Source organism: Monodelphis domestica, chromosome 7 (genome assembly GCF_027887165.1).
Source record: "Monodelphis domestica isolate mMonDom1 chromosome 7, mMonDom1.pri, whole genome shotgun sequence".
NCBI classification, from domain to species: domain Eukaryota; kingdom Metazoa; phylum Chordata; class Mammalia; order Didelphimorphia; family Didelphidae; genus Monodelphis; species Monodelphis domestica.
In genome coordinates this window covers 171247715-171275408 of record NC_077233.1, presented here as the reverse complement: position 1 = coordinate 171275408, position 27694 = coordinate 171247715, and the positions used below count along the sequence as shown (strand labels likewise).

Sequence of the window (27694 nt, the reverse complement as noted above, 5' to 3'; positions counted from 1 at the left end):
AATGCCATTTTGAACCACTGCCAGAAATATACCTATCTTTGTGTAATAAATACTAATTAAAGCTGGTACTGGTGTAGAAGAGGCTTAAGACGGAAATAGGAGTAATACAATAGTCTTCCCCTGAAGTCACTTTTTGTGATATTTTCAATATTAGAATCATTGATGCTAATTCCAGTCCACCAAAAGTTTCTAACCAATCCTTTCATCCAAAAAGTTCATGTGCACAACAGTGTGAGCTATACAACTGCTACTTGAAGCCATGTACCCTTAAAGGATTATGTTAATTCATGAGCAACCTGACAAGGAGAACCTTAAAGGAGAACATCAAATACATATCTCAAAAGAGGGAATGTTGGGGGGTGCAAATGGAGAAAAGGGATTCAGAGTTGAGTCCAGAGAGCTTGGAAGAGAAGACAATAAGTGCCCAATCTCACTTGGACCTCAAAGAACCTCATGAACTGAAGAGAGTAGCCTGTATCTTTGGCTTCACTAACACTATGTGTATAGATCCCAAGAGAAGGTAAAGCTCAAGAGGAATAAGATTATTTTGATGCCTTTTAGGAGGAGGAGCAATTGTTGAGGAACTTCATCGTGATCCCATGTTTTCTGTTGGGTTAGATTAAAATTTATCTTATACTTAATATCTTATTACCCTGAATGCTTGCAAGAGAACTGAGGCCCCTTTTGGGGAGAGAAGTGAGTAAAATTCTTATGCTCCTAACGTGAACCTTGAGTGGAGGCATGAGTCAAAAGAGACTGTGAGAGGTTCTCCCAAACCTATATCCTAGACAAAGGTGTTGGGATGGAGCCCAGTTAATCAGATTACAAAATAATATTACATAGAGATAGCTATAGAACTTCCTTTTCCTGTGTTGACAGCAAGGGATATCCATTTATATATAGTTTTGTTTTGTGGGGGGTAATGTTCTTGAGTAGTAAATAATTTGTTCCTCAATGCCATCTTGTGGTAAGGCACATCTTCAACATTTCATGACACGTTTTCATTGGCAAGGAGCATGAAATATATATTCATTGGAATCTTTCTGCTGATTTGTGTTTGAGATCTAATCTACTGAGCAATTTCCCTGCTGCTGTTTCAGTCTCTCAGAGGATGATTTGTCCCTGCTTTTATCAACATTCTGTAGCAACAACTAGAAGAATCCAGCTCTATCCACTCGCTTTCAGAGGAGGTAGAGGCACAGGAAAGTGGGAGCATACTTTGCCTAAGAAAACAGTTATCAACCAGAGAACTAAAGGACAAAAGAAGCTAGGACAAGGCATTAGCAAATATGCATGTGGAGCTATACCAGGACTAAAAGAAAGGGTTTGGCATCCTTCTGGGACCAATTCTGTTCTATCCCCACTGCATCGACTTAGGGCAGGAACTGAGAGGGATGAAAAATGGAAGAGGCTGAGATCACTTTGAGGTCCAACCCCTACAGAGGACTATCATCAAAGAGGAAGGAGTCAGAAGGTGAGTAATATGGAAATACAAGGGAAAAAAACATTAAAATTGCCAAAGATCTCCAGAAGAAGAAAACTAGAAAGCAATCAGATAAATCAAATAGGGAAGATATTAAAATAGAAGGGAAGATGTTCAAGATATCTAAAAGACTATAAACATCTCTAAATAACTATTGTAAAGCAAAGGAAATTGAACCAATACCTGATGACACAGAGGACCCTCTGGATTTCCCAAAGAGCATGGAACTCTACATCAAGGTGTTCTCAGAGAGTTCAAGAGAGAAATCAGAATCTTAAAATACAAAGCTGAATGAGCAAATTGCAGGATTTATGCCCTGTCCAACAGAAAAAATAAATAGAATTAAAAGACTTGAATCCACATTGACAAGCCTCTCCAAAGAAGAAAAGGAGAGATAGATTAATTGATTGGGAATACAAATATGCTCATGTGAAAGACAATCTGGAAGAAAAGAAAAAGGATGTCAAAAGAATATGTGATCCCTACATAAACAAAATCCACCAATTTCAAAGGTAAGATGACATGATAATTTAAGGATCTTAGATTTCCTAGAAGAATGTGGCCAAAAAAATCTAAACACCATAATGCAAGAAATAATTTTTAAAAGCTGTCCAAAACTCTTGAAAACAGAAAACAAAGCACTTCACCGATACCTTCTGGAAAAGCTCAGGCCCAACAAAAATTTACAATTGAAGATGCAGATCCTGAAATGTGTATCTTTATTATTTGCTTACCTTAAGTAGCATTATCAATAATTAGCCATAGATATTAGACAAGTTTTCTAAAGGCTTCAGAAGAAAAGCAGAGTTTGTTGTTTGAAGGCATCAATGATACTGAAGTTCTTTATTTGCAGTACACTTGTAATGTCTACAATTTTTCATTTTTGGCTTTACAACTTACAATATGTGATTTTAAAAATAAAAGTAAATTGGAAAAAGGATATTCCATCATACCTCTCCAAACTATAATAGTAGTGGTAGTAATAATAATAATAATAATAATACATTTAAGTAATGCCTTAGCAAAGTCTTTTCCTCACAATAACTCCATCAGAATAGTATATTATTAACCCCATTTTACAGATAAAGTGAACCCCAAAAAGTCACCTTGACCAAGTTTAGTAAATGTCAGGTCAGTATTTAAACACATTTCTCTTGACCACCCTAAGTTTGGTGCTTTCACAATCTATATCTCTCTAAATCCCTTCTTTCAGGCCATATGACTCTCTTTCTTCTGTTAGCTCAGAACCAAACCCCCAGGTTGTTTGTTCCCCATCCTCTCCCAGATTACTTACTTGTCTCTCTTCCCTCAGGTTCTATGAACATCTTTCCCCCCAGATTACAAGGCTCCCCAGGTTATGTGGCCCACTCCCCACAGGTTATATGCGCCCTCTCGCCCCATCTGAGAAACCAGAGGTTCTAACGGTTGCCAGGGCTATGCACAGGGACAAGTTTGGACATCATGTGAAGCAGCTTTTCCAATGGGATAAGGATGCAACACTGAAAGCTATCCAGAGCGGTGAGTCTTGGAGGTGGGAGGGGGAAATGAGGGGATCTAGATAAATAAGACTCAATGGGGAAACTAAAGGTTATTCAGGGAGGTAAAAAATGAAGTACCATAGACACAGGTGAGGCATAGGAACCCAAAAACCATCTATGTAAGTGAAGAGAACATGAAGACCACACAAGTGAGGCAGGAGAGGAGGGAAAGGGCAAAATGACTACTCAGTTACAAGAAAAGTACAACTGATACTGAAATATCTCGAAACCTAATTCCATAGGACCATGTACAGAACAACATGGGTTTACATTAATCAGTCATCAAGCATTTAAATGCCTACTATGTGCTAGCTACTATCCTTGGCATGCCATGTTGCAAAACCAAGTTTGAATTTGGTCCAGGGATGAAGGTTCCTAGATGAGGGAGAACTTTAGAAAAAGGCAGGTTAGGACCCCCAGAAAACTTTCTGGAGGAACTGTAAAGTCCTTTAAAAAAAATCTTAATATTGATACTAGGCATCAGTTCCAAGGCAGAAGAGTTAGGCAACTAGGGTTAAGTGACTTGCCCAGGGTCACACAACTAGAAATGTAAAGTCCTTTTAAAACCTTTTGCCTTCTGAGTTCTGAACCTACATAGAGACCCTGCCCTCTTGGGAATATTTTCCGGTTCTGATCTATGTCTGTTAGGTTTGATCCATATGGAAATGAATAATAATTCTCATCTACCTCCAAAAACTTTTGGCTTTCTGCATCAGATAGAAGGTTCACATTTTTAATTCCATGGGGGTTCCATTAGGAATTTCTTCTCAGGCTAGTTAGGAAGACTCTATCCTTGTCATCATCATACAGTTCTTTTTTCTGTACCTTTTTTAGTCCTGGGTCAAAAATGGGGGCTCCTGACAATTCTTTGCTATGTATGATTTGTTTAGATATATTGTGTATAAATACAGTACTGTGTTCCATTCTGCCTATGTATGTATGCAAAAATATGAGTTTAGATCCATTTTTAGATCAGTACCTTGATCAATAGATAGCTATAGATATCAAACATATATGCTGAGTTGTATATATCTTCTTTTTACGTGGACATTATATGCATGTGACAATATGATATTAAGGGTAGATTCTGCCAGCTATTTTAGTTCAGGCGCTACTAGGACAGGGAAAGCAAACCATTTAGTCTACATGGCATTATCAACCCAAAACTCTTGCAGAATTCTGCATGACCCTAGAGAGCAGCGCACTCCTGCTAATCATTCACTGACGCTAAAAAGGTACTTAAAACCAGGGAGAAGGAAGACAGCCTATTTCCTAGGACTTGTGTCATACCTGGATTGCACTGTTCGATTAACTAGCTAAACTGTACCAGATTCTGCCGTTCGGTTCCCTCTTTGGACTTTGCTCTCCAGTCATTCCTCCAAGCTTGTTCTGAGCCCAGGAAACTAAGACTTGCCCTTATACTTGGACTCTACTGGACCTGTGCCCACCACAGAACCCAACTGGATCTTTTGGTACTAAATCTTGCCTGTATCATAGAATTTCAGAGCTAGAAAGGATTCTGATCAAACCCCCTAACACATGCAGGAATCCCTACGGCAAAATCCCTGAGAGTCGTCATTCTTTTAACAATCCATGGTGGATACATCTAAAGGCCTAGTGGAGGAGGCAATGGAAGTCCATATACCTACTGTATACTGTGAATACAGATCTAAGTTCCAAACAATGACGAAATAATTCTAATTAGAAACCCAACATCACTTCCATTATCAGAATTAGCATACAAAAACTTGGGGTGCAGAGAAGGAGGGGGAGGGAAGCGCAGAGAGCACAGATTGGTCCCCAAAGTCCTTGTTAGCAAAATGTGACTGTAATGACTTTTGCCAAGCTATCCTTTTGCCTAAAAACAGGATTCAGATCATTCACAGTCACATTCATTTACTGGTACATAAATTAGGCACAAAAACCCCCCACCTTTTCAGCCCTTAATCTCATATTTAAATTTATACACATATGGCGTGCTGACACAGAGAAATAAATCCGTTATTCGTTGGAATTTTGGCCCACAGTTCCAATTTTCTAGACTTTCCAAAACTTTTCTTTCACTGAAATGATTAACTTGCACAAACATACACCCACACACAGGCAGAAGCCTGATAAATGTTTAAGGTCTTTTTTTAGTCTTGACTAACTAAAGAAGGAACAATAAATTCTTACCCAGAATAACTTCAAACGAATTAAGGTGGGAGGGGCAGTTAAAGTCAGGCCTAGAATCCAGAGGTCCTGGGTTCAAATGTGACCTTATTCATTTCCTAGCTATATGAATCCTGGGCAAGTCACTTGACCCCCACTGCCCACTCCTGCCCTAGAACCAATACTCAGTATTGATTCTAAGACAAAAGGTAAGGTGTTTTTTTTTTTTTAATGTACATGTACATTTAAAGAGCAGATTGTCAAGATGTAGGTGTATACACATGTCAGGTTTAATGTTCAATTGTAAATATTCTACAGTATTTACTTGACAAATATTCTACAAAAATTCTACCATAATCATTTGCAAAAGGTAGGGTACACGTTTCTCAGATAAAAATTCCCAATATTTATGGAAACCATTTTATTATATATAATGGTTCTATGTAATATATTTACATTATACATTACTTATTACATATTTCATTATTGTGAGAATATGCCCAAATAGAGTGATTCCAACTACTTCTTTCCATGCTTACATCAGGATTCCAGCATCTACGAAATTTAAGCTTCAAAATCATTATAAACTGTTCCCTGCCTTCTCCTTGCCACCACCTACAACCGTCTGGGAAAGATCCATAGATTCTCAGAGTTTCCTTTCCTGCACAACTGACATTTTAATTATCCTTTCCTGTGTTTTTAAAACCTTTTTAATTTGGACATGAATAATCCTCTGGAAAACATCTATTAGGTACAGGCTGTTCTGCCCTTTTCACTATTTTTAGTGAGCTCTCTCTTCTGCTTAGTTCTAGGATCTCTCCAGTGCCTTTCTGCGTCATCCATTATAGATAAGCTTGTTCTGAGTTCAGGATGGCTCCTTGTAATCGACTGAGCTCCCCTCCCCTCTAGTGAATGAATCACTCTGTGTGTATAACAGACGTTTATTCCTCCAGGGAAAGTATGTGGCTCTTCACACCTGACAATCTCGGTCTCCAGGGTGTCTCTCTATTTTCTAGTTTTCACAAGATCTAAAAGCTTTCTTAGAGCAATACTGTTGCTATTCTTATTATCTGGGGTGTGACTTGCATATTGTTAGGTCCATTTAAGAATTCCTGAGGATTATTACAACATGGCAGCTAGATGGCCCAATGGATAGAGTGCCAAGCCTGGAGTCATCTTCCTGAGTTCAATTCTGACCTCATATACTTAAGTAGTTGTGTGATCCTAGGCAATCACTTAACCATGAGGACTGAGGTTCCTCAACTGTCAAATGAGCTGGAGAAGGAAATGGCAAAACACTCCAGTATCTCTGCCAAAAAAAAACCCAAATGGGGTCACGATGAGTCAGACAGGACTGAAAAAATGACTGAACAAACTGCGCATTATTTCTATTCTTTTGCTGAGGTCTTGATCTCCTTGTAGATGCCAGCTGAGGAGCTTGTCACTCTCCAATGTTAACTTAGCAGGGAAAAGAATACCTAGTTTCATAGTTATTTTCCTAGCTTTTCTGCTTTATCTGTTGCTAATATTGTGGTCAAGGCCCTCCACTGATGGGGAGACAATCAAATTCATCTATTTTTGTTCTGACTAGAAAAATCCCTATTTTCAGAACCTGGTGTATACAATTCATCATCCTTTCCCCAAAAGTACGGCATACCATCCTCTTGGGAATTCAGTAGATGTGGGCCCACAGTTCCTTGGAGCCTTTGCAAAGGACAAGTAGCTGGTGCTACGAGGCTACCTATCCCTTTCAAGAAAGGTTGTGTTGCTTCATTTTCTCTGTCTTTGTTTCATCAACCCCACCTCATCCTCAACCTCAGGTAGGATTGAAAACCTTAGGTTGGTTCAAGAGTAAGATGAAGTCCCACAAGAAATTGAGAGGCACAAGGCAGTATATGGGCACATGAGAGAGGCCTTGCCCCCCTGGGCTGTGTTTAAGGGCTTTATCTGGAGAACAGCAGTTCATATAAATTCCTTCTATGCAGCTGAGTGTAGAGACTAGACACCTGAATTGAACATACGGGGCTTTTATTTCCATACTCCTGGGACAAGAAAGATTGCCAGAGTATCCTGGTGATTTTCCTAAAACACAGATCTGACCATTTCACGCCTCTCACCACTTCCACTCACTAAACTCTAGTGGCTTCCTACTACCTTCTGCAATAAACATAAACTGCTCTGTTTAGCATCTCAGGCTGGCAATCCTAACCCTAATTCCTTCATAAACTGGCTCTTTCCTACATTTTGAGTCTTCTTACACTTTTCGCCCTTCCATGTACTTTATGATCCAGCAGCATCTGCCTCCCTGTAGTTCCCTCATACTTCATCACCCAATTCCATGACTTTTCCCTGGCCATCCTAATGCCTGGAATGCTCTTCTTCCTCACCTTTACCTCTTGCCTTCCCAAACCCCCTTGGAGACAGCAACTCCCAACTTCTGCCAGAAGACTTTTCCCAGTCCCTCCACCTGCTGCCAGTGTCTTCCCCCCTGAGATAACCCTTCATTTCCTCTGGCTATATTTTACATAGACATCCTTACTTAAATCTTGGCTCTCCCATTAGAATGGGATAACCTTGAATGCGTTCAGGGACTATATTTTTGCATTTCCTCATGTCTCAATTCTTTGAATCCTTAGGAGAATGCCTGGCACATATTATTCAAATCCTGTTGACTGGTGGGGCAAAGTAATCATGCAGCTATTAGCTGGACCTCTGGCTTAACCAACTGCCAACCCGAGCAGAGCAAGCAAGCACTGGCAAGAGTCCTGCAGACCTGTCACAGCTGAAGCAGGGACCCAAAATGAGGGTGCTGCAAAGAAGAGCCAGTCTTGGATAGGAGGAGATGAATGCAAGTGGCCATTGCCACAAAATCCCTTAGCCATATGAGGTGGTACCAGCCTCCAATCCAACATGTTCCCTCTGCTTCTGAGTGCTTGCCAAGTCAATCTTGGTGAGTTTTCAGTCCAAAACCTCTTTTATCTTCCTCCTCCTGCCCCAGACATAGAGAGGCTGTATAACAGGCAGATTAGAAAGAAAATAGGTCTGTCTCATTCACTGTACTGTTTCAACAAATCAAATGAACATTAAAAATGATCTAAATTGGGGAGCACTTAAGTGACTCAGTGGATGGAGACCCAGGCCTAGAGATGGGAGGTCCTAGATTCAGATGTGACCTCAGATACTTCCTGACTTGTGTGACCCTGGACAAGTCACCTAACCCCATTACCTAGCTCTTACCACTCTTCTGTCTATATACAGTATTGATTTTAAGATTGAAAGTAAGAGATTTTTCTTAATTATCTAAGCCCTATAAATAGAGTCAATGAATAACAAACAAGAAAGGTTTACTTTCTATGCTGGGATGAGTTCTCAGAATTAAGATGCAGATTTTCCTCTTAATTTTTGAGTGTCTCAGATCACACTTCTAGGCCCACAAGGCTGGGCTGGTAGCAAGAAGCAGTTTACCTGTCTGTAGTCTGAGTGCCCTCTGGTGAGCAATGGAAAATACTACAGCAATGAGAAAACGTCAACAGACATGTACTGACTACCTTCCAACATTGCCATTGGGCTAGTAGCTTGCGAGATGCGCCATAATTAAATTCCATGACTGACTAATTCATTGTGTAGAAGACTATTACTTAAGACTCCGCTGTAGTTCGCAGAAAGGAAGCAGGCTAAAACTCTTGTGTACATCCAGCTTCCCCCACTGCCCAGAGTCCACGCCTCACACGTGCCCCACATCTCTACTGGCCAGGGGTCTTCCGTGATCCAGAGTGGGGCCTCCGGTGGGAGTTCAGCCAGTCTTGCCCATAGTGCTTCAGTGTTTGTGATGGATAATAAGCTCCTTGTAAAACGGTTTGCAGAGCCATGGTCCCCAACCCCCTCCATCAGATTCTCCCTCTATGACATCCTGTCTTTTCTCCTGGGCTCCTTCCAGCAGCTTAGTCATTTTTGCTGCCACATCTCTACATATACATGAGGTGGTTCCTGACCGACTTTTTCCCTACGGTCCAGGGGACATTTGGCTTATCCCGATGGGTAGAAGGAGTGGCCTAGAATAGTCTCCCGGCGATGTAACACCACTAATTGTAGGGGGACCAGCCGGAATGGTCTTCTCATGTCCCCTCTGCTCCTTTTCCCTTGGAGTATTTTAAACGTCAGTTATGGTTATAAAGTACCACTTCTAATATCAGTTCTGGATTTTCTGAGAGGAGGATATACACAACCCCGATTAAAGCAAGCGTGATCATGCTTCAAGGGACCATGACAGAAGAGGCACCCGAAGTTGCCCTTTTACAGCTCCAGTGATTTTGTCGGAGATCTTTCTCCCAGCACTTTCCCCTTCACGTCGTATAATTGCTTAGATTCAGTGGCTACGTCATATATGCGTATGTATGTGTTAGAGTGTAAGCTCCTTGAGGTTGGTATCTCCAGTGTTTAGCACATAACAAATAAATGCTCATTGCATTTAAAAGGCCTAAATAAATGCTTATTGGTTGATTGATTAACTAGGCTCAACATTGAGCACCTCTGAGTCCAGAATACTCATTCATTATTCTCTGGGTGTCACATATACATCTTATACCAAGACAGTCCTTTTGACTGAAAAGTTCCCTTAATTTATACCGCCCCAAAGACAAAACAGCTGAAAAAGTCACTTAGTATAGTGGATGGAGCACTGGATTTAGAGTTAGGAAGAGCTGGATTCAAATTCTGTCCTGGGTACTTACTAGTTATAATCCTAAGCACATTGCTTAACATTCCCCAAACCTTAGTTTCTTCATCTGTAAAACGGAAGTAATACTATTGTAGTGATATATGTAACAAGTAGTTACTGTATATCAAGAGCTTTGCACGATATAAATATGAGCTATTAGTATTAACTAGCCACTGTGACACATTAAGACAAAAGCAGTTGCTGTCCAAACAGTAGGTAAGGATTTTACAACTTATGGCATAATTTATCTCATCTACAACCTACTTAGGTTAACGTCATCTCTTCCATTTGTCTCGCCCTGAGATGTTCCCTTCTCGTGCCACCTGGTGGATGACAGGCTCAAGGTTTTAGCCCATCACCTCCAGGAATTACCCTAATCAACCTATGGCCTCTTATGGAGATTCCGACATCAGCTGTGTCCATGCCAAAATCAGCTTCTGCCTCCCATTTTTCTCCCAAGTTTTCTGCTCTACATTTTGGATTTTGAGTTCCAGGGAATTCCGAGGCATAAAGTGATAGGATCTGCGACTTGGAAGTGAACATAGAGGCCATTTTTTTTTTTAGCCTTTACCTTCCATCTTGAAATCAATACTATATATGGGTTCCAAGGCAGAAGAGTCATAATGGCTAGGCAATTGAGGAGGAGAGGGTTAAGTGACTTGCCCAGGCTAGGAAGTATCTGAGGGCAGATTTGACCCCAGGACCTCCTATCTCTCGGTCTGGTTCTTGATCCACTAAACCACCTTGCTTCCCCTACATAGAGGCCATTCTTGAAGCATTTGTCTACTCTGTAGCATTTCCAACAAGAACTCCAATAACAGGGAACTTGTTATCTACTAAAGGACTCCATTCCATTATTTTTTAAAATCTTACCTTCTGTCTTAGAATTGGTATTAAATATCATTTCTAAGGCAGAAGAGCTGGAAGGGCTAGGCAATTGGGGTTAAGTAATTTGCCCAAGGTCACACAGCCAGGAAGTGTCTGAGGCCTATTTTGAACCCTGGATCTCCCATCTCTAGGCCTGGCTGTCTCTTACATTGAATCACTTAGCTGCCCCGTAAGCCCATTCTGTTATAAATACAACTCTGTTAGGCAGCTCTTATAGTGAAGTGAAATCAATCTCTATCACTTATATCCATTGGTCCTCTCTCTCCCTCTAAAAAAGAGGTTCTTAGCCTTTTTGATGTCATGGAAACTTTGGGCAGCCTGGTAAAAAGCCTACAGACCAGACCACTTCTCAGAATAGATTTTAAATGCATAGAATAAAATACAAAAGAAATCAATGCTATTGAAATCGTTTTCTAAAAAACAAATTCACAGAACCCAAGTTAAGAATCTTACCCTAAGGCCAACCAGAATAATTCTTATGTCACTTTGGCAGAATAACATAGAATTTGCCATTAAAAGCCAGAAAAGTTAAAGGTGGTCAGCTAGCCTTACTCTCTTAGTTGACAGATGAGGAAAATGAAACCCAGAAAAGTACAGAGAAATGCCCGTCAGCACAGGTAGGAAGTGGCAAGGGTAGAATTCCAACCCAAGTCCTTCAGTGCCCCAATCAGGTCCTTCAAATATTCAACATTTCTGGATTAATTTGAATGTGTTGAAAAGTGGCCATGAATGAACTTTAAAGAGCCTCTTTGGACAAAAGTCTAATTTGCCTGGGTGTGTTCAGGAGAGACAGCATCCTTATTTTCTGGGGCCAGAGCCATAGAACACAAAAGACTAGGCGAGGCCTGAGGGGGCTTTAGACTAGTAGAGCATAGGAAATTTAGAACCACCTAACCTAGCTGCTATCAAGAGACTTACAGACTTCTAATTGCCTTGTTCTTACATATTCTCTTTGCCTTTATAAATAAATCCTAGAAGACAAATTTTAATTTAAAAGTTTTTGCACAAAGACAATTAACAGCACTAGGATAAGAAGGGAAGGGGCAGGGGGTTCGGGGTTCTGTATCAAATTCATGAGCAGGGTTTGATATCCAACAACTAAGGCCCAAATGGTATCTATAATGAATTCCCTGAAATGGTTGCATGCATTCAATTTCCCATTATTCTAAGTTGTAATTATGTAAAATATACCTAATGAAAATATGCAGTGCAAATTTGAATAATATTGCCACTTTCAGAAGGATTCACACAAATGAGACCTATCCAACACAAATAGATAAAAATAAAAGCCATTCCCCAATTAATAAGTGGCCAAAGGACATGAACAGTTCTCAAAAGAATTGAAAACTACTCACTATGCAAAATATTGCACCAATTCATCTATCAACAGGCATTTATTGAATGCCCCACTAGACTCTGGGCATATGAAGATGAAAATTAAAATCTCTGCTTTCATGGTGTTTATGCACTATATAAATTACTAATAATAAGAGAAATGCCTATCTAAACAATTCTGAGGCTTTGTCTTAACTCAGCAAACTGGCAAATGGGGCAAATGATAAAAGTAAGCAATGTTGGAGGAATTGTGAAGAGAGGGGAATATTAATATATTGGTCCTTCCGTCCTAGAAAATCCCACAAAAGCCAGTGACAAGAATGAGAGGTCTCATATATACCAAAATATTTAGAGCAGGACTTTTTGTAGTAATAGAGAATTGTAAACAAAATAGATGGCCATCATTTGGAGAATAGCTAAACAAAATGTGATGCATGAATATAATGGAACGTTACCACATTCCTTATAAGAAAGTATGAATAAGGGACATATGGGGAGTTCACCTCTGGTGTGAGCACTTGCTGAGCTCTTTTCAGGGCTACTCATCCACCTTTGGTGTTCACCTGCCAGCCAGCTCTCACCTAGGACTCCAAGAAGCTGTGGCACGTGCAGTGGCCATATGCTGGTCAAAACTGTCTCAGAGGATGAGCTCAATCAGGTTGAAGGCAAAGGGACAGATCTCAAACCTGTCAGTGCATCAGGAGAAGACCTCCCCTCACAGAACGGGGCGATGAGAACAATTCATTCCAACAGTCATGGAGGTGACTGAAGCAGGTGCTATAGAGCACTTAGAACATGGTCAGACTTTCATCTTGCCATTGGACTCCAATGACCCTGGAAGAAAGAGTGAGGCTGACAGCTATACCCAACTTGGCTTCCCTTAAACCCAACTCACTTCACAAGTGATTCTCTTCTCAAATGAAGGATAAACAACAACAAAGAAGCATGGGAAGCTTCATATGAACTAATGTAAAATGAAGTAAAAAGCACCAGGAAAATATGAAATATCAGCAATGTCAAACTCAAATAGAAATCGATGCCACCAAACCTCACTGCGTTGACTTAGAAAACCACATGCTAACATTATCTGTGTTCTGCTATATTTTAATTTATTTTGTTCAATATTTCCCAGTTACATTTTATTCTGGTTCTGACCATGTGGAATGGTGTAATGGAGTCCCACAGGCCTTTGTTTAATGTATCTGCTATAGACAATGACTACTCGTGGAAATACAATCAAAACAATACCATGAAATATGGGAGAATATGCTGCTGCTATCCTTGTAGAGCTGGACAGTGGGTGAGGAACACAACTTCTGATACTAGCTCTAGAGGGTTAATGTCTTGGTCCATCTTGCCAAACTTTTTTTCTTTCTCATTTTTATTCTTTGTTATAAGGGATGGCTATCTAGGATGGAGAATACTGGGAAATGTGAGTGATATAAAAAATAATTACAAAGAAAAGAAAAGAAAGCACACTTCTGGGTTTTGAAGTGTATAAAGACAAAGGACAGAAAGGAAGAAGGGAAGCAAGTGCTATAAAAAGGCACCTAGTGACAAGATGAGGAAACTGAGGCCATCAGGGTTAAGTTCAGAGTAGCAGCAGTAAAGGCAGGTCATTGAGGCTGAAGTGGGTCGGAGCTCTGAACTCCATAAGCCAGGTTGGCTCAAGGGCTAGGAATAATAATAACAACAATAAAATGGCTAGTAGGTATATAGCACTTACTATGTGCCAGACACTGTTGCTAAGCATTTTACAATTGTTGTCTCATTTGATCCTCACAACAACCCTAAGAAGTAGGTGCTATTATCTCCATTTTACAACTGCAGAAACGGAGGCAAAAGAGCTTAAGTGATTTGCCCAGGGTCAATACAGTCTGTAAGTAGCTGAGGCTGGATTGAAACTCAGGTCTTCTTGACTCCACTCAGTACACTCTCTGCTGGGACTCCTAGAGGAGATTCATGCTTTGCGGAAGATTGGGAAAGTTTTCATAAAGAGTGAAAGATGAAAGCGCTCTGGCGATGAGGAAGAACCACCTCAATTTAGAGAGCTTCCACAAAATGAAGTGGACTGCCTCATTAAGGGAGTTCCCCATTGCTAAGGGCATTCAAGCTAAGGTTGATGACAACTTACTAGAAATGCCAAGGAGTGGAATCCTGTATTGAGTAATTGTTTTGACAAGAGACTCTGTAGGGTCCTTTCCAATTCAGTGAATGTGTTACTTTTATTCTACTAAATTCTTCTGTTATCACATATTATATGTGCTGAACTATTAATTATTCAGACAATTCGATTTTTATTATATTTAGATGAGTTCATTTTAATTATGCCAAATATTTTTATATGTACAAGGAACAGAGGAAAAGGAGAGGAAAGGATCCTGGGATGCAATTATCTTTGCCAAACTCAGAATTAGTCAACTTACTCATCTAACATTTCCTAGTGTTTGTCACTCACTAACTGCCAGAAATATAAACAGGACTTTGTCCCATAGAAAATCAGTACTATGTGTTGTTGTTGTTATGTCTAATCCTTTGTGGCCCCGTTTGGGGTTTCCTTGGCAAAGATCCTGGTGTGGTTTGCCATTTCCTTCCCCAGATTACTTTACAGATGAGGACACTGAGGCCAGTAGGTTTAAGTGACTTACTCAGTGTCACACAGCAAATATGTGTCTGAGGCTGGATTTGAACTCGGGAAGAGGAGCCTTCCTGACTCCAGACTCAGTCTTCTATCTTCTGTGCCACTTAGTTGCCCAGAACTGTTTGTACCAACCAGCTAACCTCCCTCCAGAAGCAAAATGGTGGTCCCAGGGAACTCTCCAAGTCTTTAAGTTGCAGAGAAATGCTGATCTGTACTAGCAGAAGGAGTTTCCACACCAGGAGGGGAAGGGAAGGGAAGGAAAGGAAAAGGGGAATAATAAGCATTTTTAAGTACCTACTATGTGCCAGACACTATGCTAAAGCACGTTACAAATATTATCTTACCCATGAATTTAAATGTCCAATCCAAAATATATATGTAATGTGTTAAACATTTATATATATATATATACATACCGACACATATATATGCCTACATATATATGCATATGTGTTTTATTATGTCTATGTGTACTATAAACACTATACATAATACTAAAGAGAAAGTCACCTGATGTTCAAAAAAACAAACGTGGGCTGACTATGAGAAGAGTGGCCATCACTTCAGGGAGTCATCCATGGGTTAGTGAGGGGTAAGGTACTAGCATTCCTTTATAGGTCTTCCCTCCTAAGAATAAACTGTTAAATGTTTTAACAATCAGTTGGGGGGGGGGGGAGGGGAACATTCATGGGGCAGCCAGGTGGCTCCGTGTGGATAGAGAGCCAAGTCCTGACTTCAAATGTGACCTCAGATATTTTCCTAACTGTGTGATCCTGGGCAAGTCCCTTCACCCCAACTGCCTAGCTCTTATTGCTCTTCTGCCTTGGAACTAATATTTAGTGCTAATTCTAAAACAGATGGTAAGGGTTTAAAAAATGTATACAGAACACATTTTAAGTTTAATTTACATTATTAACATTTTGCTGCTTTTCTGCCTTGGAAACCATGTATGCAAAACATTTTAATTTACATTATTAGTATTTTCTCTTCATTTTTTTTAAACCCTCACCTTCTGTCTTGGAGTCAATACTGTGTATTGGCCCCAAGGCAGAAGAGTGGTAAGGGCTAGGCAATGGGGGTCAAGTGACTTGCCCAGGATCACACAGCTGGGAAGTGTCTGAGGCCAGATTTGAACCTGGGACCTCCCGTCTCTAGGCCACTGAGCTACCCAGCTGCCCCTTTTCTCTTCATTTTTAAGTCGAATCATCAACAAAATAAATTGTCCCTCCCACTGGCTTGTAAATTCCGTGAGGGCAGGGATTGATTTTTTTGGCCTCATTTTGTATCTCCAGAGCTCACCACAGTGCCTGGCATGTAGTGGGTGCTTAATAAATGTCGGTTGATTGATTGAATCAAGTCCTGATTTTTGTAGGTTTTGTCCAGTTCTGATTTACAAATGCTCACCCTGAAAACTGAAGTCAGTAAGCCAGTTGCTTCTCACCAAGTAGTTGCTTCTTCAGGCTAAACACGGCAAACTCTGTTAAGCAATCGTGCCTTAGCACAGCTCCTCCTCCGGGTTACTATTCTCTGGAACCAGGCATCTACTCAATATGCTCTTAGAATGTGGAGCCCAGGACTGATCACAGGGGCTGCGGGTGTAGCCTGACTCGGGCTGAACTCACTTGGTCCCCCCCTGCTCTCCTTCTGGCCACCGGGCTTCTATTCTTATATCCTGAGCTCACTTCAGCTTTATTGGCAGCCACATACATCGCCCTGCCTGTTGACTCACTGGCTCCAATCCATTCTGAGTTTATCCCTGCTAGCTTCACTTTCAGAGGGGACCGTTCTCTGACATCATCCTGGGATTCTGGAGAACGAGCTGTTTGGGAACAAGCAGCCTTCTATTCCCAAGCATCGGTATATACATACATACACTGGGTAGCGTTCAAGACATTTCAGATCCAGATGTTTGGGGCTGCCTAAATTATATGCTGTGCCTGTATCTATTTTGTAAATATCTTGCCTTGTTAGTTTTGTGTATCGTCTACATTTCCACGCATCTGTAAGCTCCTCTCAGGCCAGCGTTACATCACTTTTTTCCAGAAGTCTGCTGTTAAACAACTAACTCTGGGGGAGGGGAGGGGAGGGGAGGAAGGAAATGTATATACAACAGTTTAAGGTTGAATCTGAATTATTAGTATTTTCTGCATCGTTTTCTTTTTTAAAACCCTTTATCCTCCTTTGTAACCTCACCCACTTGTTTCCTGGTGGTTCGGTGCATTTCTTTTTCTTTCTTCTTTTTAACCCTTACCTTTTTTCTTAGAATCGATACTGCGTATTGGCTCCAAGGCAGAAGAGCAGTAAGGGATAGGCAATGGTGAAGTGACTTGCCCAGGGTCACACTGCTGGAAAGTGTCTAAGGCCAGATTAAACCCAGAATCTCTAGACCTGGCCTTCCCTCCTTCACTTTTTTAAATCTAAGCAATCACAAAAATTATAAATCCATTCCTGATAGGTAGTGTCTGTCAATTTCCAAGATATAAACACTAGCACTAAAAATGTAACAGTCAACTCCCACGAAATGGTAAGTGCTGGCTCTAGCACCCGGCTGCTATTTCAATACCCTTGCATCTATTCCTCAGTACTGCCTAATACAGAACTCGAAATGCCATTGAGGATTCTGAATTTGAGTCAGTCACCTGAAAAAAAGAGTGAGATGAGAACATCTAAGAATAATTGGAGACAATAAGGGTCATATGTTAGGACGTTTCCTCCTTCATTCCACAAAAAAGGTATTGCAGCCTTTGCTATATGCAGGGCTGGGCCAAATAGTAGCAGAATTGGGCCACAGATGAAAGGGAAACTTGATAGCAGCAAGGAATCAGTTTCCTCAGATTACCCAGCTTTCACATTCCCTTTCCAGTATTCTGTCTGTCCCTAGCACTTAGCACTTAGGAAATACTTAATAAATGTTCTTTTCATTCATTTATTATGGTTCCACGGGCTCTTCCTGGGGTTTCTAGCTGGCACAATCACTGTCACCAGCATGTCTAATACTGGTTTGGAAAGACCCAGGTGAACATTCTAGCCCCAGCATTTACTGGCTACGTGCTCCCGGCTAGTCACTTGGCCTCTCCTCATCTGTAAAATGTTGATGTGGAAGCAACTGTTGGTGGCCCAGAGATGGGAGGTCCTGGGTTCAAATCTGGCCTCAGACACTCCCCAGCTGTGTAACCCTGAGCAAGTCACTTAACCCCAGCTCTTACCTCTCTTCTGCCTTGGAACCAATACACAGTTTTGATTCTAAGATGGAAGGTAAGGATTTAAACCATAATAATAATAATAATAAATAAATGTTAATGATAATAACTTGGATCACCTACTTCACCAAGTTATAAGGAAAGTACTTCCTAGTTCTTAAAATACTAGTCAATATTTTTATTGTCATCTTGGCCAGAGTGGTACAAATCTCTTTTCTCTTTTCAGACAAGTTGGGATTTTTTTAAAGGAGCATTTTGGTAAAAACAAAGAGAAAACCCTGTTTAAGAGCACATATTTCTTCTCTGAAATCATTTTTTGAGTCTAAGTCCAAAAGAGACTCAGTGATCCAGAGGAAAGAACACAGGATTTGGAGTCAAAGGTCATGAGTTCAAATTCCTTATTTTTATTTTGTTCCAACCCCTTCCTTCCCTCCCCACACCCTAGAATACACCATCCGGCAAACAGTCATGTATATGTAGATTATGTCTTTCATGTACGTTCATTCTCTGATGGTGAAAGTTCACAAGTTATTCTTAAAATATTAAGTCTGTTACTATATACAATGTTCTTTTGGTTCTACTTGTTTCATTCTTCATTATCTTGTGTAGTCCTTTCCAGATGTTTAAAAAATTAATCTACTCATCCTTTCTGAGGGCACATGAGTTTGAATTCTTCCTCTGCCATTTCCCATAAGACAATTGAACAAGTCAGCCCCTTTGTGCTTCTGTTTTCTTACCTATAAAATGAAAATCCCGTCTGGCTTATCTCTTTAATATGCTCTCGTTAAAATTTGTCAGTCATTATAGCCCGTCAAAATATTTTAGGACCCTGATCCTAACACCCAACATATTCACTCTCAACCTCCTGTCCCCTACAATCTTGATTAGCATGCCGTCTATGTGTTGGGTGACATCTTTGTTGTAGATTAGTCATATCACCAACTCTTCATGACCCCATTGGGAGTTTTCTTAGCAAAGATACTAAAGTGGGAGTGGCTTGCTATTTCCTTCTCGGGATCCTTCTCTATTCTCCTTTCTTCCTTCATAAATGAAGAAAATGAGGTACATAGGTTTAAATGCCCAGGAGCACAATAGCTGGTTAAGTGTCTGAGGTCGGATTTGGATTCAGAATGACAAGTCTTCCCAACTCCTGGTCAGGCACTCTATCCACTGCACCACCTAACCTGGGCAACATCTTATCCCCAAAGATATCAGAAGATGTCTAGACTGGTGAGGACAACCGGAAGAGAGAATAGGATTCTTAAAGGCTAAATGAGGACACCAAGTTGACAAGTGAGGATTACAAACGTGAAGACAAACAGTAGGCCGGGTCAGAAAAATAAGTGGGAATGCCTGGTGATAGATGAAAACAACTAGGTGAAAAGTGAAGATATTTAGCAAATAAGATTAGTCTTAGAGGTATTGGGCCTTCTGCCCATGTAAACCTCCAAATCTGGGGATCCCCTTTCATTCCTTTTCTTTTATGTGCCCAAAGAATGTCTACTTGTTCTGCTCTAGCTGCCATCACCCTATACTTCCTACTGGGAGATTTCTACTCCTTTATTGGAAATAGTGATAGTCACCCAGCTTCTTCTTTCCCTCCTGATCTTAGGCAAATACACAGCTCTGGATGGTTTTCTAGTGGGCTTATAGTTGTAGCTAAAGGGAAACTAATAAGGTATGCTTGAGGGGTAGTAACAAAGTATGATTTTGATTTCATCTTAGCCATGTACAAAATGTCTTCAGTGTTGTAGAAAGAATACTGGATTTGGGAGCAGAGAGGGCCTGGATTCAAATTCTGGCTCTGCCACTTACCAACTACCTTGGTGAAGATGACCTCCCTGAGCCAGTTTCCTCATCTGTAAAATAGGGGAGAGGGTGAACTATGTGCCTTCCTAAGATCTCTTCTAGCTCAAATTCTAGGATCCTAAAGCATTAAAAGTCTTGCCATCAAAATAATGTTTGTGTAAGGGACCTAACCATTTGGTCACTATGAGCAGGGCTTGGGAGAGTGAGTCCAAAGCATACCTGAGCTCCATTTGATATTCTTCAGAATATAAGAAGAGCTCCGCCTGCTCCCTTTCAGACCCCATTCATTTTTTAATTACCATTTATTTTTACATATAACATAATATGTGATTTGATATAAATATGCAATAAATTATATGCTTATCGAAGAGAAAGCCTCACATTAGTTATGTCCAAAAATCTGTCTAATTCTTTTTCCCTAGCCTCCTCAAAAAGGCAGGTAATGTAAGTTGTACATATATCATCACATAATACATATTTCCCTGTTCATCATATTGTGAAACAAGAAGCACATTGCTTACACTAGAGAAAAATTCATGGAAGAAATAAAGCAAAGAATAGTATGTTTCATTCTACATTCCATCTGTTCCTTCTATGGCAGTTGGATATCCTTTTTCCATTATGAGTCCCTTGGAGTTGTCCTGGATCCATGCCTTGCTGATAACAGTTAAGTCATTCACAGTTGATCATAACATATTCTTTTTTTGATCATTACATATTTTCGTTGTTTCTGTGTACAATATTCTCCTGGTTCTTCTCACTTCATATTCACAGAACACATTCATTTTTAACTTGTTCTGAGAGTCACACATGCCCAACAGGACTTTTATCTTAGGAACTTCTTTTAAGGCCTTCAAATAAGAATTTTTAAAAAGCTGATCATGGATGAAAATATTGGGTTTGGGATACACAGAGTATGAAGATGAGATTCATTTATTACTCAGCAAAAACTTCAGCTGGTATCTCTTATCCTCCTACTGTGGAAAGTCATCTTAGGTCATCCCCTGACAATATCTCTCTCCTGACTTAAAAATAAAAACCAAGTCACTGTTTATTTTTAACCTTCTCCCCTCTCCTCCACCCGCTATGAGTCAGGAGGCAAAATATTAACTCCTGGAGAAGGCTTCAGCAACCTTGTTAATGGCTCCCTTCACTTGAGTCCTCCTTACTATCTAATTCCTCCCATGCAAAAGTCTGTAACTTGGAGGAGTGGCATTTCATAGAATTCAGTCTGGTCATGCTTTATGAGCCTTTCAAACCCTGGCCTCACAAATAATGCCTATAAGTCACCTGACTTCTCTGAACTTCAGGTTACCTGTGCCCCAAGTCTAGGGGCTCATTTGTCTCCTGCCTACCAAAGATCCTACATTGTCATACACACGGTTTGAGTTAGGCAAGGCAATCAGTGATCTCTGCTTCATTTCTGGCTAGGTCTGCACACCATATAGACTTTCATTTCAATATCACTATAAATGATCCTCCTTCAAGAAGAAACTGGGCATTTCAGCCACTTCTGGAAATGATCATAGTTGTTAGAGTGGTTTATATTCTTTTTGCAATTTCATTTCTCCTGCTGGTTCTTCCTCTTCTTTCCTCTGCCATTCTCTCTTAGAATAAAAAGTCCATCTCTTAAAGGACAGATATCCTTCAGACTGACAAAATCCTTCCAATTCTTCTCTCCTCAGTCCAAGGCTACCCTTCTTTGGCTTTGTTGTCCCTGGCCTTCTACTCTTATTGACAGAGGGCTTATATTTCTCACCTTAGGCGTTGTTAAGGTCCTCCTCTCTTCTGGCTCTAGTACCCCAAGTGAACTTCTCATAATCTAGAGAATCTTTAATCATTGTTCAGGTAAGGTACTCTCCAAACTTTTTTAATCATCTTTTTAAATAAAATTTTATTTTATACCAATAATATGTAAAAAATGTTAATATTCATTTTCTAAAATTTTGAGCTCCTAATTTTCTCCCTCCCTTCCTCTCCTTCCCCTCCCTGAGATGGTAAGCAATTTGAATATAGGTTATACATATTCAGTCTTGTAAAACATATTCCCATATTAGTCATCTTGTAGAAGAAAACACATCAAAAAAAACATAAAAAAGATAAGGTAGAAAATAGTATGCTTCCTTCTGTATTCAGACTCCATCAAAACCTTTTTTGGAGATGGATAGCATTTTTCCTCATGAATCCTTTGTAGTAGTAATCTTGGACCTATGATCATCTCCAAAGCTTCTTGGTATCCAAGGGTCCCTTTCTTTATTCCTCTGGCAAAGTCATTTCTATATAACCTTCACAAGTCCTGTTTTTGAATCACATTAGTCCCAGCTGCTTATACCTCCGCACCAGCCTTAACATATTCCGCAGTTCCCTATAGCAACCTGCCAAATGGGGGTCCACTCCCCTACAACTATTCTCCTATGTCCTAGAGCTCGATCTACCTCATGAAGTCCCAGTGATTCTACTGCTCTGAATAAGGTTTTAGATCTCTATGCAAGTCACGAAGCATGCACTTATAGCACAGGTCTCAGACAACTCAGAAACCTTTCTACATCTTAGGTTCAGTTGAGGGTGATCAGTTAATAAACAACCTAAGGCTCCAGCCCCCAAACAATACAACTATTACCAAACCATACAAGAGACATATCTAATTCCAACAAAAGAATTAAATTAAGACATCATGAAAAAAATGTGAAGAACAAACCAAAAAGTCAAGCAATAGAGTCTATTCTGCCTTTTACACAGTTGGTGGGTTCAGTCATCTACACAATTCCTCAAATGGGGAGATAGAGGGAAAGATCTCCTGCAGAAAACATATAGGATGGGGGGAAATTGTCAGTTAGTCCCCTTCACCTCTCAGCACTGTCTCAATGGCTAGCAAAATCTGTCAACCTCTGAAACCTCTTAGCTAGGATATGGGAGAATCATAATTCTGCCAAGACTCCTCCCCATCTCTACTCACCCCCATGAATCTCACAGTCTTTCTTTTCTCTTTCTTGTATCTCTGAATTTGTCCTTCTTCTTGCTTGCTCTTCAGATGTACCCTAAACCCCCCATAGTTACCCCTCTAGTAGTCTACTCCTTTCCATGCATATCTAATACTTCCTTTTCTTTTCTTTAGTATGGGCATCTAACAAGCTTTCATGATGGAGTAATTTCTTAGGATTCTGACATCCTAGAATTTCTCTAATGAATATCTGCCCTATTGCTTAATACAGCCATTAAAGACAAGGCTATCCCTGTCCCAAGAAGTTTTAGATCTCTCTACGTATAATCAAATTGTTGGGAGGGCAGCTCGGTGGCTCAATGGATGGAGAGCCAAGCCTCGACACAAGAGGTCCTGCATTCAAATTTGATCACTACACAGGCCTGGAATGCATTCTTGTTGGGCTCTGCCAGAAAGAACCTTTAACTTCATTAGGCCAGGTGTCACTTCCTCTGTGAAGGCTTTACTGATCGCCCTAGTTATTAGTGCTCTCTTCCTCCTTCAAAGTATCTTGTAATATTTATCTCTTTACATGTTCTATCTTCCAGTCTTATTAATAAGCTTTCACTGCCTTGTACATAGTTTAATAAATGTTGGATTAACTTGGAGAGGGGAAGTAGTCCTTTCCTGAGTTGATATCAGTATTGATAATGGTTCTTTGGGTGCACAAAGGACTCAAATGAAATCCATTTGCTTCTCATAGGATATAAAGCTGGTAGACACCATCTAGTCCAAAATCCTCATTTTATAGGTTAGGAAGTGGAGGCCCAGAAAATTGAAGTACCTTGCCCAAAGGTGCACAATTAGTAGGAAGTGCAGAGCTGAAACAAGAAACGCCAGACTATTTCTTTCTTTCTCTTTTCCCCAAATTGGGAACATTAGACAAGATGATATTTAAGGTCCCCAAAGTTCTGACATTCTAGAATTCCATTTGATGAGAAATATTCACTCTTACAGTAAAGTCACTTCCAGGAATGAGAATATATGGGAACACATGGGGACAGCTGAAAATTCTTGAGACATAAGTAAGGTACACAGAAGACAGATGAAGTTATAGCTAGGGTACATTCATAGATTGCAAACACAGAGAATTCGAAGGAACCTTACATGTATCTAATCCAACCATACGCACACACATTTTACAGATGAAAAAACCAAAGTCCAGAGAAATTGAGTAAGAAGCAATTAGTAAGTAGCAAAATGGTTCTTTGAAGCCAAGGACTTTGATTCCTAGTCACTTGTTCCATTGAACCATAAAGTATTACCTGTGAAACAGAGGTGCCAGTCTTGAAGAGAACCCCTGGAAGAGAGGTATCCATGAGGAAATACAGGGATATGTGGTGAGATGAAGGAACTCTAGCCTTCCAGACTGTATAGGCGGTGGGTCACCCTAACTTAGCTCCATTTTATGTAGCATGAGCCCTTCCAATGCTGGTCACTCAGTCCTCTTCTAATCCTATACACACACAGGTCTTTACATTGGTTGGCGCTGCCCCCATTACCTATGGGACTGCTACCGTATTGGGAGTGAATCAAAGTGCTTCTGTGGACACCTGCTCACCCAGCACCGGATGGCTTCAGGTACAGATGAGAAATGTAGAAGAGGGAACAGCAGAATTCTCTCACTGACCAAAAGCAGAGGATAACCAGATCCTCCTAATTTTATAGCAGGATGATAACAGCTATATCCTCTCAGGCACTGGAGAGCAGACTAGATTCTGTCAGTTTTGTGAGGGACAGATCCCACCCCACCCACCATTTTGTCCCCACAGACATATCTGTTCCCTGCACCATGAATGGGTGCCGATGTCAAATGTTCTGCTTCATCCCATCACGACCAGAAGAAGTGGGAGAGTTCTGGCTTCAAAAACGATCTGGTTTTGACCCCAAAACATGGAGGGCCCTTTGTCGCTGCAAACACAACCACGAGGAGCACAGCCCCACAGGGGCCCATGCCTGCCGACATCGCGGTACCCCTCCCCTGGGAATGGGAGATGGGGAATACTAATATGGGGAGGGTAGAGAGAAGGGACTATTGGTTCAAGGAAAATGGGATGGCAAAAAGAGAATGGAGATGGAACACTAATTATTCAGTTACTTAACTTGTGGAGTGAAAGCAACCAAAGAATATTGATAGTGGTTCTTTGGTTGCACAAAGGACTCAAATGAGATTTCTTTGCCATGGGTGATGGGGAGAGAATTGGGATAAGGGAAACCCTGTGAAGGAGGAAGCCCTCCTCCCAGAGAGTGTTTAGGTTGCACAGAGAAAGTTTCAATATCTTGTTTCACACAGAAATGTAATTTTAAGGATGGGAATGGGAGAATAGAGATGGGGTTGGGGATGAAATGGTAGAAGGAACAAAATTAGAGAGGAAAAGAGAATGGAGACAATGGGGGATCAGATGAGAGAATGGGAATGGAATAATGGGCAGGAAGCTGGTGATAGACATCAGGGTTCAGAATAGGATTAGAATGAAAATGGAGATAGGGATGAAGTTAAAATGGGGATGATGACATGAATGAGAATTTAGAAATTAATGCATTATGAATAAGGGTGAAAAGGATGGAGATGAGGAAAGGGGAACCAAGAATTGGGAATGCCCCCCTTATTCACTTCCATGTTTTCTACAGCTGCTACTCCCTTCCTTCTGTTTTCTTATAGGCTGCCAGTGTAATTTCTTCCAGTCAAATTTCCTTTGTGCTGCATGTGACCGACGATGGGAAGAACATGAAACCTTCTTTGAATCTGAGGAGACCAGGAGGCAAAGAGGGAGAACAAGTGGTGAGAAGAGCCGTTCATCAAAGGGAGCTGTACAGTGAGGGGGACGTATGGAGAAGGAGCGATATGGTGAGGGGAATTGTGTGCTAAGGGTGGGCATGGAAAGGGAGGCCTCTGGAGAATAGGTAGCTGTATGATAAGTAGGATTATACTGAATGAAGGCAAATGGTACAAGTATGATAAGTCATACCATATGGTGAAGGAGACCATAACGAATAACCCAGGTAGGATAGTGCTGTAGTTTCCATAGCCATCTCTCCTAGGTCCTCTGTCTCCCTTTCTGGAGTTGGCTTAATTGCTACTATCACCATACATGCTTCCCATGGACTTTAGATATTTCCATACACACACACATACACACACACACACACACACACACACACACACACACACACACACACCTCTTAGCTTTAGCCAAGGCAAAGCTAAAGTTTATCAAAAGTAACTTTACTCAAAAAATTAAAGGGAAAGACAAAGCTAATTGAATTAACACACTGCTATAAAAGAGAGGTTAAGAGAGTTGAGGGAGGGGCTAATCCAAATGTAAAGTCTAAGCAAGGTTGGTTGACTTGACTGACTCAATGTAGAGTAACCACTTCCTAGTTCCTTTCCTTCTCTTCAGTTCTTGATCCATTTCTTTCTGTCCTCATAATTAGATGGATAGAACCAAGCTCCTGGACCACTTGTCTCCCTTCTCCCCTTGCAGGTATCAGACAAATGAAAGAGCAGGAGTTGGGGAAGTCTTGGCTCAGATTTAGATTATCAGATTAGACTAATTCCCTCAAATTCTCTCTGGTGACTCATCCCTCACATATTAGGAGAATTCATCCTAAAGTCTCTTAATTATGTTCTTATAGTATATAAAATTTAAATAGACATTAAAATTGGATCTGTACATTAAATCCCATCAGAAGCAAGAGGGGCATTCCCCTTACAAGGCCAGATGGAAAGATAGCTATATGAGAGTGGCCATATGATGAGGGAGGCTATGTGGAAAGAGGAGCCATATGTCAAGGAAGGTGGTATAATAAGGTAGGCCATATAGTAAGGCTGGCTGTACAGAGTGAAGAGGGCCATATGGAGGAATCATAGACTAAGAAAGGACATATGGTGAGGAATATCATTTGGAAAAGAGGGCCTTACAGCAAAGGGAGCCATACAGTGAGGAAGGACCATATGGTGAGGAGTTTCCAAATCCCCATAACCCACCCATCTCCCCTGACTTCCTTTTTATGCACCTGCCTCAGTTTCCCACCTCTTCTCCCTTTGTCTCTAACCATCGCCCCCAGAGCCTCTGTCTACAGCCATCCTCCCTGGGTCTCTATCAGCTCTCATATAACCATTCCCCAAATCTCTCAGACTGTCCCCCTACTAACCATTTCCCCTGATCATCTCAACTATAATCATCTCTTCCTCCCAGACCTCCCTTTATAACCATCCATGACTACCTCTCCTCCCCACTCCATGCTGGTTTCCCTCTCAGGAGCTGACTACATGCCTTTTGCTGAGATGCCTGTCCTCCGGAATATCATCCTCCCTGCCTCGGGATTTGAGGCCCTGGAGAAACAGAATCCCTCAGGTCCCTTTGGGCTTCCAGGACCTTCTGGTCCTCGCCCCAGCAAGCCCTTCTGATCCTCATTCCTCACCTACTCTGCTCTTGCCTCCCCAGGGACACGAAATATTACATCTGGTATAGGAACATGTGAGCTGGGCCCAACGCCAGGAAATAAAGATGTGTCCACAGTGTGTGGACAAGTATGAAAACAGATATTTGTAAGCATATCTGAGAGCATGCCAGTACATGTCGGGACTTATGCGTGGGCATATGTATGAATGCATAGAAATGCATATATACGTATAGGAATGTGTTATCGATATGGAGGTATATATGTTGTGCACAATGTGTCGGGCCTATGTGAGCACATGCTTGTGTGTTTCCTTGTGCATTTTGAGCACAGGACAGCATACATGGATATGGCTACATGTATACATGTACTCTAATGTGTTTGAGTATTGGCCTGAATAGAGATGTCTGTGTGTGGAGAGAGCCAGAGTATGTTGGGGAGAAACTGTCTTTCATTGATATAACATAGGAACATTAATGAACTGGTACTGAAGTAGTAAACTGATCCAGCCATTCTGGAGAACATTATGCCCAAAGGGCTGTAAAACT

General features: G+C 40.9%; 1 protein-coding gene across 5 annotated transcripts in view; it reads left to right on the top strand.

Moving 5' to 3' along the window:
• The window catches only part of FAM221B (family with sequence similarity 221 member B), a 40812-nt gene extending 13525 nt beyond the window's left edge, over window positions 1–27287 (top strand). For 2 of the 5 annotated variants that reach the window (XM_007498785.2, XM_007498787.2), the window contains exons 4-8: window positions 2861–3001; window positions 24213–24323; window positions 24515–24712; window positions 25405–25590; window positions 27191–27287. In XM_007498785.2, coding sequence (XP_007498847.1) covers window positions 2861–3001; window positions 24213–24323; window positions 24515–24712; window positions 25405–25562 — 608 coding nt within the window. In that variant the 3' untranslated portion in view covers window positions 25563–25590; window positions 27191–27287. The other 3 variants (XM_007498790.3, XM_007498786.3, XM_007498789.2) reach the window with 3 other exon arrangements.
• The last annotated feature ends 407 nt before the right edge of the window (window positions 27288–27694 follow it).